Source organism: Molothrus ater, chromosome 23, assembly GCF_012460135.2.
Source record: "Molothrus ater isolate BHLD 08-10-18 breed brown headed cowbird chromosome 23, BPBGC_Mater_1.1, whole genome shotgun sequence".
NCBI lineage: Eukaryota > Metazoa > Chordata > Aves > Passeriformes > Icteridae > Molothrus > Molothrus ater.
In genome coordinates, this window is record NC_050500.2 from 5318275 (window position 1) to 5331739 (window position 13465).

Consider the following 13465-nt stretch of genomic DNA (forward strand, 5'->3'; position numbering starts at 1 on the left):
CCACTGAGTTGTGCATGCTGATATTTGAACAGGATAGATGAGGCATTTGAGCTCAAGTGGTTTTTGTCTCTAACATAGCTCATTCCTATAGATACACAGAGGTAAATTAGGTTTCTAACTGCACATTCTGCAGTTCCTAACCTGAAATGACCTTGCAGATTGCAGGAGCTTTACTCTTAATTCTTTCCAGTGAAGCGTGCATGTGTTTTTCTGAAATCTTTATTCTTGGGTTCTCCTACCCCAGAATACTTTCCAAGGAATTTTAAAAATATATTTTCCCTCAGAATTTGGTAGTGAAAGTTGCTTTACCACGACTGCCCTGTATAATATTCTGTCAAGGCGTAATACACATTTGAACTTCTTCAATAACTTGAGGAGAAATCCAGACTTTAATTTGTTGAAACAACTCATGGTGTGTACTTCAAGCCCAGACAAAGCTGAAAGGTTAGGAGAGAGAAGATCAGAAAGCTGCAAGTTTTCCTTCAGGCATTATTTTCTCAAATTGTCATGGGTTTGATTTTTTGTTTGGTTTTTTGTTATTTGATTTGGTTTTTTTTTGTTTGTGGGGGGTTGTTTGGGGAGTTTTTCTATTGTAGTTTAGGGTTGGATTTTTGGGGTTTTTTTGTTGTTTTTTGGGGGTTTTTTGTCTGCCCATAGCATATTATAGGTAGGCTTCTCTGGATTTGTGATCCTGTCTGTTCAGGACTGTCCTGCTCAGATACAGTTTGTAAGCTGTAAACATTTGATTGTCACAATTGCCAGGCTAAGTGCATGCTCAGCTGAAAAGGAGGTATCTCTGTATCTCACACTGTGTGGGCAGTAACAGGACATTCTGTGCTGTTGAAGCTTCTCCCTGTGCAGGTGACCTTGTTGCTTTGGCAGAGTGCAGTTCTTGCACATCGTGTGTTATGGTCAGTCATCCCTTTGGTTCTCTGTATGACAGTGAAGGTGTGCCTGGCATTGCAAGGATGCAGTTATTTGTTCCTCACTTTAGCAGTTTCAGAGACAATAAGAATCTCTAACCTCTTAATTCATTTAGACATATTTAAAATATAAAGTGACTTTAGAGGGATATTAACGGCTGAAAAGCTTTGAAAGAAAACAAAACCATATATTTTTATTTCTGTGAAAATCACTTCTACATTGTTTTTCTCCCTTGAGAAATGGTGTTTAAGGCCTGTGGTGCTGACTGCCTCCATCCCTTTGCAGATTGATGCGTTCCAGCACATGCAGCACTTTGTGCAGACCATGCAGCAGCAGGCCCAGCACGCCATCGCCACTGAGGACCAGCAGCACAAACAGGAGCTCCACAAACTCATGGCACGGTCAGCACGGGGCACCCTTTAGCTCTAAACTCAAACTGAAGCCTCTCCTGAAGTGCAGGGTCCCTGGGGGTGACACATTTCAGACAAAGCTGATGCTTTGATTAAAAGAAAGGGTTTCTCATTTAGCTGCTTTGGTGTTATGTGGTGGTGTTCACAGGGGTCCCAGGAAGAGGGAAGAGACGAGGATCTGACTCCATGTTTCAGAAGGCTGGTTTATTATTTTATGATATATATTATATTAAAACTATACTAAAAGAATAGAAGAAAGGATTTCATCAGAAGGCTTGAAAGGAAAGAATGGAATAACAAAATCTTGTGACTGACCAGTCTGAAACAGCTGGGCTGTGATTGGCCATTGATTAGAAACAACCACATGAGACCAATCACAGATGCCACCTGTTGCATTCCACAGCAGCAGATAATCATTGTTTACATTTTGTTTCTGAGGCCTCTCAGCTTCTCAGGAATGTAAATCCTAAAGAAAGGATTTTCCATAAAATCCTGTGACAGTATTACATTCTTATCTACCGTGTAATGTTCAGTAAATGTTACTGGAACACATCAGCCTGAACAAGCTTATATTTCTTGCTGGTGCCTGGTTGTATTTTTCCAGCCCTGGGCTCGTTGGCAGAAGCAGAGCTCTCAGCATGTCTGTTTCTCTGCTTTTCAGGAGATTTGGTCACTAGGAAAGAAACACTCCCCACACAAGCCTGGCACATCTGTGTTAATGCACAGGCTGCCAAGCACAACAGCAGTGCTTTGGGCAGTAGGTGCCTAGCATGTGATGGTCTCTTACAATCCTGTTGCATAAAAACCCTTTCTTCATTTTTCTCTGTGGATCTGTAGGTGCCAGATCTATTTTTTTTCAGTTTAAATTGAAGATTGCATAGTGCTTTCTATTGAAGGTTTGCTTTTTTTTGAAGGGAGGTATGCACTCAATTTGCTTTTATGAGGATGGGAACCCTTGGTAAAACCATTCTCTTATTTTTTTCAGTGACTATAATGAAAAACAAATTTGTAATGATTTGCATACAGTATTTGTCTTGCACAATGCTTTCTGGAAAACTCAAAATACAGAAAGGACAGCCGTGTCCTAACTGTGGCATTTAAAGCCTGCTGAGGGAGCAAAGTATTAAGTTTTGGGCAAACCTTGACATCCCCACCCTGCTGCAGTAAAAATATGTTGTTTTTCCTTTCCTCTAGGAGGGAATGACTTCATGGGGTTCTGGCTGGGGGAAGAACAGTTCCTCTGTGTTTGCATTGTTTGTTTGTCAGTGTTCTCCCCAGAAGGCTCATTCATATGGTGCTCAGGACAGCTCAGCAGCTCATGTGGATGATTTTATCACCACACACTGATGAAGTCTTTCAATGTGGCTGCTACTTACTTCTTACATTTATTTTATAACTTATACAGATGAGGAAAAAATGTTTGATCCCCACTTTTCCTCTTAAATTAAACCTTCAGCTAGTTAGTTCCACACTACAAGCAAGATGGAGATATTTTGAATCTTGCATCCACCCTGTAGGAGAGGCTACCTGACTGAATTCACCACATGGAATGTCTTTTAGACTCCAGACACCAAGTTCGCCTTTTAATCCAGAGGATTTGTTTTCATTTTAGGTTTTGAATCAATAATCCCTTTGCTTACCTAGGTGTTTCCTGAAACTGGGTGAGTGGCAGCTGAACCTGCAAGGCATCAATGAGAGCACCATCCCCAAAGTCTTGCAATACTACAGTGCTGCAACGGAGCACGATCGCAACTGGTACAAGGTCATTACAGAAAATTTCCAGATCAATTTTATCAAATCCCACAGTACAGGAAAGGAAGGTGTTCATTGGAAGACCTCCCATAACTGTCTGCCTTGTTACTGCCAATAGGATTTAAAAAAAAAAAAAACCAAAACAGAATCAAAAAAACAGAGAAAGTGGCTCAAGGTAAACATGAGATTTTTGTTTAGAATTTTATCTGGTTGGTAAAACTAGGCCACAATTCAGTTTCTCTTCTTGCTTTTGAGACTCTCTCCTGTTGTTAGTTAGCAATGAAGGAGAAAGAAAATGGAAAAATTTAACTTGTTCTCAGTCAGTATACTTGAACAAGGAAAGTAGCCCTGTTGTTAATTCTCCAAAGAGCCTTTGATTTTGTGGTTGTGATATTTCAATTAATATTTGGTGCCAGATCTTCTCTGGGGCAGCCATCTCCTGTATTTTTCTCATTACACATCCCCTAGTCTTAACATACTAATTTTCCTTTTAGCCTTTGAAAAATTAAGCTATATGCAAATATAATTAAATTTTTGGTACAGAGCTCATTCACTTTAATATTCAATAGGCAGCTCCAGGTCAAGAACATAACATGATATTATTTAAGATAATAAGACAGTTCAAATTACAAGCAGTTAGAGAAATCAAAGCATTGTGTTGTCTGCAGAACATTACTTACTTTGCAGACACAGAAAGGTTGGATTATATCTAACAATTAGGAAGTGCCAGTTGCAGAAAGGAGTCTGACTTGTGTTCTGTCCTGTTGGCAGGCCTGGCATGCCTGGGCAGTGATGAACTTTGAAGCAGTGCTTCACTATAAACATCAAAACCAGGCCAGAGATGAGAAGAAGAAACTCCGTCACGCGAGCGGAGCCAGCATCACCAGCGCCAACACGGAGGGCAGCAACAGTGAGAGTGATGCAGAGAGCACTGAGAACAGTCCCATCCCATCCCCAGTGCAGAAAAAAGTCACTGAGGTACCCTCCTTCCTCCCCCTTCTTCTTGAGACATTGGTACTTTCTGCTTAGACACAGGAAAAAAAAATCATTGGCTAAATTAACGCAAATTATTATTAGCTGTGACCTGAAGGGGCTGTCATAGGGTACAGGGCATTAACAAATTCTTCTGGTTAGGCCCTTCATGGAAGACTCTGAGGAATCTCTTTCATTTACCAGTTATAGTAAGGTAGTTTTTAGGCTGAACAAACTGAAGTGTAAAACCCCTTCACAGCATTTTCCCTGCCATGCTGAAAGACCTTTCTGTAGTCAAGCAAAACATAAAATCCTAGGAGCACCATGTCCTGTGAAGAGTAGGAGCAGAAGTCAGCTACAGTGGGGATTAGGTCTATATTTCCACATATTTTTTCCTCTTTCCCCTTCTTGAGTTAAGGATTCATGTGGGCTGATGTTCTTGCATAGAACTAATGCAGCAATTTCATTCCCAAAGGATTTATCCAAGACCCTCTTGATGTACACAGTCCCTGCTGTCCAAGGTTTCTTCCGATCCATTTCTCTGTCTCGAGGAAACAACCTCCAAGACACTCTAAGGTACATAATAAAGCACACAGTAAATGAAATCCAGCTGATAAGAGCACATGATTTTAGATTAGGTAGAACATTATTTCTGCTCTTTTTTGTTATGGTTGAATTAAGTGAATGCTTTGGTCCAGGCTAATTTTTGTTGGATGGATTATCCCTTTTTTCTGAGGGTTCTGGGAAGAAAAGTTCCTTGTAAATAGGTTTGGGGTTTTTTTTATTTGTTTGGGGGTTTTGTGGTGGGGTTTTATTTGTTGGTTAGTTGGTGGTTTTTGTTTTGTTTTGGTGGTGTGTTTGTTTGCTTGTTCCTAACAAAAGAATTTCTCCTTTTCAGAGTCCTTACTCTGTGGTTTGACTATGGTCATTGGCCTGATGTGAATGAGGCTTTGGTAGAAGGAGTCAAGGCAATCCAAATAGACACTTGGCTGCAGGTAAATAACACATAATATATTTATATATTTATATATATTTATATATTTTTATGTATTTATATATATAGTGATATATTTATATATATATTATGTATATAAATATATAATATTTATATATTATATATATAATATATTTATATTATTTTTATAATAAATATAATATTATATATTATATTTATATAATATATAATTCCTTTATTATACTACATTATTCTATACTGTGTATTGTATAGAATAATATAGTAGAATACAGTATATAGTGTAATATAGAATAATATAGTAGAATAAAGTATACAGTGTAATATAGTATAGAATAATATAGTAGAATAAAGTAATTAATTAGCCTTCTGCTATCAGTGGAGTCATCTCCTCATCATTCTCTCCCCCTCGCTGGGGCTGCCTGCAGGTGCTCCAGGCAGGAGTATCAGGAGTGTTTATTGTCCCTCTCCCTGCTGCAGGTCATCCCCCAGCTGATCGCCAGGATTGACACCCCTCGGCCGCTGGTGGGGCGCCTCATCCACCAGCTGCTCACGGACATCGGGCGCTACCACCCGCAGGTGAGCCTGGGCTCAGAGCAGGAGCTCTCAGTGCCCGCACAGGAGTCACAGCAGTGATGGCAGCGAGGGTGGGGACAGTTTCCATTGCTGCTGCCACCTCAGCACTTCTTATAAAAAGGGAGGGAGGTGAATGAGCCATGCAGCCTGGGAAGAACTCTTTGTCTAATGTGATTTAATGTCTGCTGGGCAGTGCAAATCACCTTAAATGTCTAAGAACCTTCCTCACAGGTTTTATGGAAATTTCTTTCCATAGTGTGGAATATCACAAAATCCTATGACCTGTTTTTGTTCTTCCAGTTTGAAAGAGGCTCTCAATGTCGTTCTGCTATTCAGTGAATTAAAGTCTTGACAGCCTGTTGTTGGATCACAAGACTTTCAGTAGTAAATTCCTATCACTGCTTTTCACAAGCAAGCTTGCTTCCTCCTGTTGATTCCTAAGGCTGCTGTTTGTTAATGCTTTGCTAATTATTTAAGTTTATGTAGCTCTTCTTGGGGTTCTAAAGTATTATTGGTTGCTGTCCCTTGCAGGCTTTGATCTATCCTTTGACTGTGGCTTCTAAATCTACCACCACTGCTCGACACAATGCTGCAAATAAGATCTGAAAAACATGTGTGAGCATAGCAACACCCTGGTGCAGCAGGCAATGATGGTGAGTGCTCAGTGTAGCATTAAGTGTGTTATGTTGGATGGATGGATGTCAGTTCTAGTAACACAAAATGACTATTCATTGTCAATTCTCTTCAAGTGTAATTAATTTGAGGTATTTGCAACTGGTAGAAATTACAGTATTAGTGTAATTTCCAGAGAATGCTTCCATTTTACAATAATTCACACACTGAGTTTTTGTGTTCCCTTATGAATAAATTTAGAGAAGAAATACATGAAAAACCTTTGCTCCATAAAGAGGTGGTTTTGCTTAATGGGAAGTAGAAACAAAACTTACTGAGCATAGCATAGAAAGAGTATTATAATTAATTTGATAAAGATTTTTATGAATAAATGAAAAATAATGCTTTCAGGCCAAGCTGCATAAGCATGTAGAAAATTTCAAAGGTAACAAATAAGGTGAGAAAAGCCTGGTCAGCTTCTTACTGAAAAAATGTGCCATCATTATGGTTATAGAAAATTTCAAAGGTAACAAATAAGGTCAGAAAAGCCTGGTCAGCTTCTTACAGAAAAAATGTGCCATCACTATGTTAGTTCTTGTGGCTCCCTCTGGCTTTCAGGAACAAATATTTCATAACATTAGAGAAGAGAGGAGTTTTGCAATTTTAAGTCAGCAGCCAGTCCCAGGGATTTCTTTGGACATTTAATCTTTTTTTCTGTCTAAAACAGGTGAGTGAAGAGCTAATTCGTGTGGCCATCCTATGGCATGAGATGTGGCATGAAGGGTTGGAAGAAGCATCTCGTCTGTATTTTGGAGAAAGAAATGTAAAGGGAATGTTTGAGGTGCTGGAACCACTTCATGCAATGATGGAGCGAGGGCCTCAGACTTTAAAGGAGACATCCTTCAATCAGGTATCAGCAAATGGCCCAGAGCTGTTCTTCAGGACAGCCACCTGCCCCAGATGTGTTACAAGAACCTTTGCCATTTAACACAAAAAGTGAATCTCTTGGGACTCATTATGTTAGCTGCAGATTTCATTATTGATGTTTGTCTTCAGATCTGTGTCACTTCTGGTGACTATAAGATGCCAGATTGCCCTGGAGTCTTGTATTGGCAGGGTGTCTGATAGGGACTAAAAAAGGATGACTGCTCTGCTGTTAATTATTCTGCTTTGATCACAGTAAGCACTAGCACAGATAACAGAATTCACTGAGCTTGTAAGCCTGCTGTTAAAGGGTGATTCTGAGCATTCAATTCTCCTATAATGAAGTCTACTTGTGAGCAATGTTGTTTGATAAATTCAATGCAGATCTTGGATCAGGAATTTCACTTCTGCTATAAAAAATGCTATAAATTTCTGATCTGCTATAAAAATGTGAGATCAAGTATTTGTAGTGCAATTTGAAAAGAGACTCTGATGATCTTTGTAGGTGTTAAGTGGTCCCCACCTGTTACACTACAGTCTGTTGAAATTCATTTTTCTGTTGTTTGAATCCCTAGGCCTATGGCAGAGATCTCATGGAAGCTCAGGAGTGGTGCAGGAAGTATATGAAATCAGGAAATGTCAAAGACCTAACTCAGGCTTGGGATCTCTATTACCACGTGTTCCGACGTATCTCAAAGCAGCTGCCGCAGGTGAGGGGGCAGATTCAGATCTTTTGTGGGTCATACAGTGCAAGCTGTCAATACCAACCTTTGCTTTATGTTTGCTGGTTATTCAAAACATTCTAATTAGGTATTCTGGAAATAACTGCATAGGGTTTGCTGCAAATTTGGTGTTTATGTAGCACTTCCTGCAAGTACCTGAAGTATTTTGGTCACGACCTGAACTGTTTTAGGTCTCTTGACAGCATGAGCTCTTCAGGTGCTTCTGTGAAATTTGAACTGAAATTCAAAGGGGTTGTATTTCTTTTGGTTTTGGTAGCTCACTTCTTTGGAGCTACAGTACGTGTCACCAAAACTCTTAATGTGCCGGGATCTGGAATTGGCAGTGCCAGGAACGTACGACCCCAACCAGCCCATCATACGGATCCAGTCCATCGCTCCTTCACTGCAGGTCATCACCTCCAAGCAGCGACCCAGGAAGCTGACACTAATGGGTAAGAGAGAGCAGGTTCCACTTTGTTATTCCAGTATTTCAACAGTTGTTGCTCTTAGGTCCAATTATATATTTACCTGGTAAAACCTGTACAACCTTTCCTTTCAGATGAAGTTTTTCTTAATCTGTCTGATGTAGCCGTGATATTTTCTGAAAAATCCTTTCCTTAGGATTTCTTTTTCCTGAGAAGCTGAGAGGCCTCAGGAACAAAATGTAACCAATGGTTATCTGCTGCTGTGGAATGCAACAGGTGCATCTGGGATTAGCCCATGTTGGTTGTTTCTAATTAATGGCCAATCACAGTCCAGCTGTCTGGACTGTCTCAGTCAGTCACAAGCCTTTGTTATTCATTCTTTCTTTTTCTATCCTTAGCCAGCCTTCTGACGAAATCCTTTCTTCTAGTCTTTTAGTATAGTTTTAATAGAATATATATCATAAAATAATAAATCAAGCCTTCTGAAACATGGAGTCAGATCCTCATCTCTTGCCTCATCCTAAGACCCCTGTGAACACTGTCACATTCTGACTGCCATGATTTTCCAGTTTTGGGTGCATATATGTTTATTCCTGTCAGTTTATTCAATGAGAATAAACTTTTGTGCCCTAATTCTTTTGCAGGAAGCAATGGGCATGAGTTTGTATTCCTTCTGAAAGGCCACGAAGACCTTCGCCAAGATGAAAGAGTGATGCAGCTTTTTGGGTTGGTCAACACTCTGTTAGCAAATGACCCAACTTCTCTTCGTAAAAACCTCAGGTGTGTGCTCTGCATAATCACTGAAAATGCTTGTGCATATGTGACTCCTTACACAGGTGCAGCTTTGCAAGTAAACCTTGGCACAAGCAGTGGTTTTGGGAAGAGATGGCAAATCTTGGAACTAAGCTAATTAAAAAGAAAACCAGCGCTCATAGAATTCAAACATGGAGGAAATGTATCAGAGGGGGTTGTTTGTTTTATTTAATTGAAGTGCTATCTTGTAAATTGTTATGGTCTTTGAAGCAATGCCTATTTCGAGACACCTTGAGCACTGCCTTAGGAGCCTGAGAATGGGGTTTTGCCAAAGATTTTTATTATAGTCACTAAATAGCTTGGTGAAGAGTCACTGAGTGCAATTCTGCAGTGTCTTTCAAGCAAGAACACATCAAATATCATGTTCAAATAACAGATCATTGTGGGTGACATAACATGTACTTCTGAAAGCAGCCTTTCAGTGAAAACCACATAAACTTTGAGCTTGTCTGCAGATTACCTGGCAACAATCTGTGCAAAATGGATGTTTGAAGTCTGTTTGATAAGACAAGCAGAGCAACTATTGACAATTTGGACCAGAATCAGATTTAACAGTAGTTGTTTTAAGCATCTCAAATATTAAGTCACAATATACAACAATCTGAGCTGTGATTCTCCATTTTTCCCATAGCATCCAGAGATATGCTGTTATTCCACTGTCTACAAATTCAGGCTTAATTGGCTGGGTGCCCCACTGTGACACCCTGCACGCACTCATCCGAGACTACAGAGAGAAGAAAAAGATCCTGCTCAACATCGAGCATCGCATCATGCTCAGGGTAAGGGGCAAAGCTGGCACAGGGTTTGGTCCATTCTTTTAGCACACCAGTGTTTTAGTGAAGGAAAATGGTGCAAGGCTTCTTCCTCTGCCTCTTTTCTGGTTGTGACAATAAATAAGAAATGTTTAGATAAGAGTTCGCGATCACAAGTTGTTGCCATTTGGTAAGTGAGGTGTGTTTGGAAATTTGCACGGCTGTGAAGTGCTCATACAAGGTGCTGTGCTGCTGGCATTCCAAACATTGTGGCTAAGCAGCAGGACCAAATTTGGACAGATTGGAGAAACTGAACAGGACCAGAAAATTTGAAATTTCCTGCCAGAAAGGAAAGCGTTTGCCAGCCCTGAAGACTTATTTGGATAATGGTTTTTTGAAAAATACTTACCTGTGCAGATTTTTAGTTAAATGGGGCTGTGGGCTACTGACTTTGTGGATACTAAATCATTGCTATCTCATTTAAAAACAATTCTTCACTGTTGTGTGATTATCTCACTGTGTTTGAAACATACTGGTCAGTCTACAAATAATTGAAGTATAAACTTGATATGAAATTATTTATGATTACTGTGTTTCTCACAGTACAACCAGAAGCTACTGGAAGTGGCTTTTTAATTTGCTGAATGTCACTTCTGAATTATAGATGGCTCCAGACTATGACCACCTGACTCTGATGCAGAAAGTAGAAGTATTTGAGCATGCTGTCAATAACACAGCTGGGGATGACCTTGCCAAACTGCTGTGGTTGAAAAGTCCAAGCTCAGAGGTGAGTGCAACACACAAGAACTGGCAAACAGCAGAGTGTGTAATTATCTTCTCTGCAGAATGAGTGAGAGATGGAGATTATTTCTCCTAAAGCCCAGCAGAATCACTGCAGAACATGGATCCACACATGTATCCCCACACCAGGGGCCTTACAAGGCTCAGAGCACAAGTGAAGTGCAAAGCACAAGGCTGGAGATTTTAGTCTCCATATACTCTGCAGGGGAGAGCAAAGCAGAAGCCCCAGAATATATTCTCTTAATAACTCAGACATCTAATTCAAGGGCACAGAGTGTTTGAACCCCCTGAAATTACAGAGTATCCAAGCATATCACAGTTCTGCTTTGTGCCAAACACAAATGGTTAATGCATCAATTATAATCCAAACTGAAGCATGCAACATTCCTGCCTGGCTTTGTTTATTTTGTGCCCACTTGTAGGTATGGTTTGACAGAAGAACAAATTACACCCGGTCACTGGCTGTGATGTCAATGGTTGGGTACATTCTGGGCCTTGGGGACAGGTAAGTAAAGCTGTAAAGGTTTCTTTTCTTTAAAAGCACAGATTGTGAAAGCCTGTCAGTTCATTCCTGAATCTGTTCTTGTGATAATGTCTTCCATTGTGGTTACTGCTGAGTTGTAGTGATGCCATCTTTTAGGTCTGTATTTTATATATATATATATATATGCTGTTATTTTCAGCACTACAGGTATGAGATTCAGTTTGTGTATCTTGAGTACAAGTAAGAACTTCTTCCTTTTTGAAATGAATACACATGGAACTACATTATGGACCACAAGTTCTAATTTTGCCATTTCACAGAATGGGAAATCTTTCTCCATCCATTTTATTAACAATGTAGCTTCCAAAATACTTTTGGAAGACAATGTATATTTGATTTAAAATCTGTAATGCAAAACCAGCTAAACCCTTAAATGTTTTAATAGCAGGAGCTCTTATTTCTGAACTTTAAAGTCTCTAACATGAAGTTTTAAACCTTTGAAAATTGAATTAAGACAAAATTGGAAGATGTAAGCATGAATTCAGCACTGTAGTTTTGCTAGTCTGGATTGATTTTCTTCTCTGTTGGTAGTAAAACAGTTTGTGTTACTTCAAGTGCAGCATAATGTATTACATTTTTCTACACTAAAAAAAAAAGAAAAATCATAAAACAAGTGGAAAAATTTATCCTAACTGAAAAATAAACATTCATAAACATCCATATCCAAGACATGCACTGATCATTCTTGTCCAGGAGGTTATTTATCTTCCAAGGTGAGAAGATCTCTTACTTGTGAGAGGTAATTACAAAATACAGTCAGGAAGGTTTCCTGTTCATGCTGAGATTGAAGATCTCAGACAAGCAAGCTACCACTGGCTGTTCTTGTTCATGAGATAAATATATTGAGGCTGCTGTGATTTACTTTGGGTTTTTTAATGGTCTGTCACTGATGGTCTGTTTTTTCTTCCACTCCTTCACCAAAGACACCCTTCCAATCTGATGTTAGACAGACTGAGTGGAAAAATCCTGCATATCGACTTTGGGGACTGTTTTGAGGTAAGTCCTTGTATTTGGACATGACATTTTCAGTAACATTTCGCATTTTCTGGTGGAGCAGAAATTAATCTATAAGCCAGGACAACTACCTGAGTCTGATCCTGGCAGACCCTTTGGCTCTCTTTTGAGCCTGCCTTTATCTGTCTATAAAATAATAGACACTTTATCTCAGAAGCATGTCGTGGGGATTAGCTGATCACTGGAACAAGCAAAGAAGTGTTAATGGAAGTTTCATGGAAGTGTCCACGAAATTTCACTTCCATGAAATTTCTTGGAGCAATTTAAGCTGCTGATAGGCAGTCTGTGCTGCTGGGCACATGCTTGAGTTTTCCCTTGGTTATCAAGTTTATCATCCAGCTTCTCGAGCAATTTGTGAAAACTGAGGAACATAAAGCTGTGACTTTATTTCCTATTTGGAATAAAACCTTCAAGATTGTAGCAAAAAGATCCCAGTACTTAATACCTTTTAAAAAGTAAGTAAACTATTAATTTACTTGTTCTCCATCATCATGTGTTTAGGTGGCAATGACAAGAGAGAAGTTCCCTGAGAAGATTCCATTTAGATTAACAAGGATGCTGACAAATGCTATGGAGGTAAGCATTCCCTCTGACTTGGAGGGGACTGTTCCTAGGGAAAATGGCAACCATTTCTCAGTTTCTCCTGTATTTTTTTTGTTGTGGCTAAACTTTATCACTCCTTAAGAACCTGAGGTGTCAATACTTCAGCTTGGTTTTCTGTGAGTTAAAACATCACCTGTGATATCTGCAGCACATTACAGTGGAAAGCAACTTTTTAGTTAGAAAATAAACTACCCTGAAATTCCTCCAATTTCTTAGCCCTTCCTTAGTTTTTCCCCATTTCAAATAGCTGTTTCTATCAAGCAGACACAGTCAGTTGCATGGTACTTTACAAAGATCATCCTCATGGAGAAGAGAGCTTCTTAGTTTGTAATTAACCTATGTCTTGTTCTCTTAATGAACAAAGCATAGAGAACTCCAGTTCCAAGCTACTTCCCGCTCCCTGAGTGTTGGGGTTGTACTTGTAGAGTGAACAAAGGTGTTGATTCACTTCTTTTTCTTCCAAAGGTGACAGGCCTCGATGGGAACTATAGAATCACCTGTCACACAGTGATGGAAGTGCTGCGTGAGCACAAGGACAGCGTCATGGCTGTGCTGGAAGCCTTTGTGTATGATCCCTTATTGAACTGGAGATTGATGGACAGTAAGTGATTCTGATAAAATAGTGACAGCAAGAGAATATGCATCCAA

General features: G+C 39.6%; 1 protein-coding gene across 1 annotated transcript in view; it reads left to right on the forward strand.

Moving 5' to 3' along the window:
* MTOR (mechanistic target of rapamycin kinase) overlaps positions 1 to 13465 on the forward strand; it is a 70460-nt gene that overhangs the window by 54083 nt on the left and 2912 nt on the right. The window contains 18 exon segments of the mRNA XM_036396175.2: positions 1210 to 1325; positions 2979 to 3096; positions 3858 to 4064; positions 4534 to 4634; positions 4957 to 5053; positions 5512 to 5610; positions 6139 to 6205; positions 6208 to 6260; positions 6947 to 7129; positions 7719 to 7853; positions 8143 to 8317; positions 8935 to 9070; positions 9735 to 9882; positions 10520 to 10642; positions 11079 to 11161; positions 12124 to 12196; positions 12716 to 12790; positions 13283 to 13418. Coding sequence (XP_036252068.1) covers positions 1210 to 1325; positions 2979 to 3096; positions 3858 to 4064; positions 4534 to 4634; positions 4957 to 5053; positions 5512 to 5610; positions 6139 to 6205; positions 6208 to 6260; positions 6947 to 7129; positions 7719 to 7853; positions 8143 to 8317; positions 8935 to 9070; positions 9735 to 9882; positions 10520 to 10642; positions 11079 to 11161; positions 12124 to 12196; positions 12716 to 12790; positions 13283 to 13418 — 2125 coding nt within the window.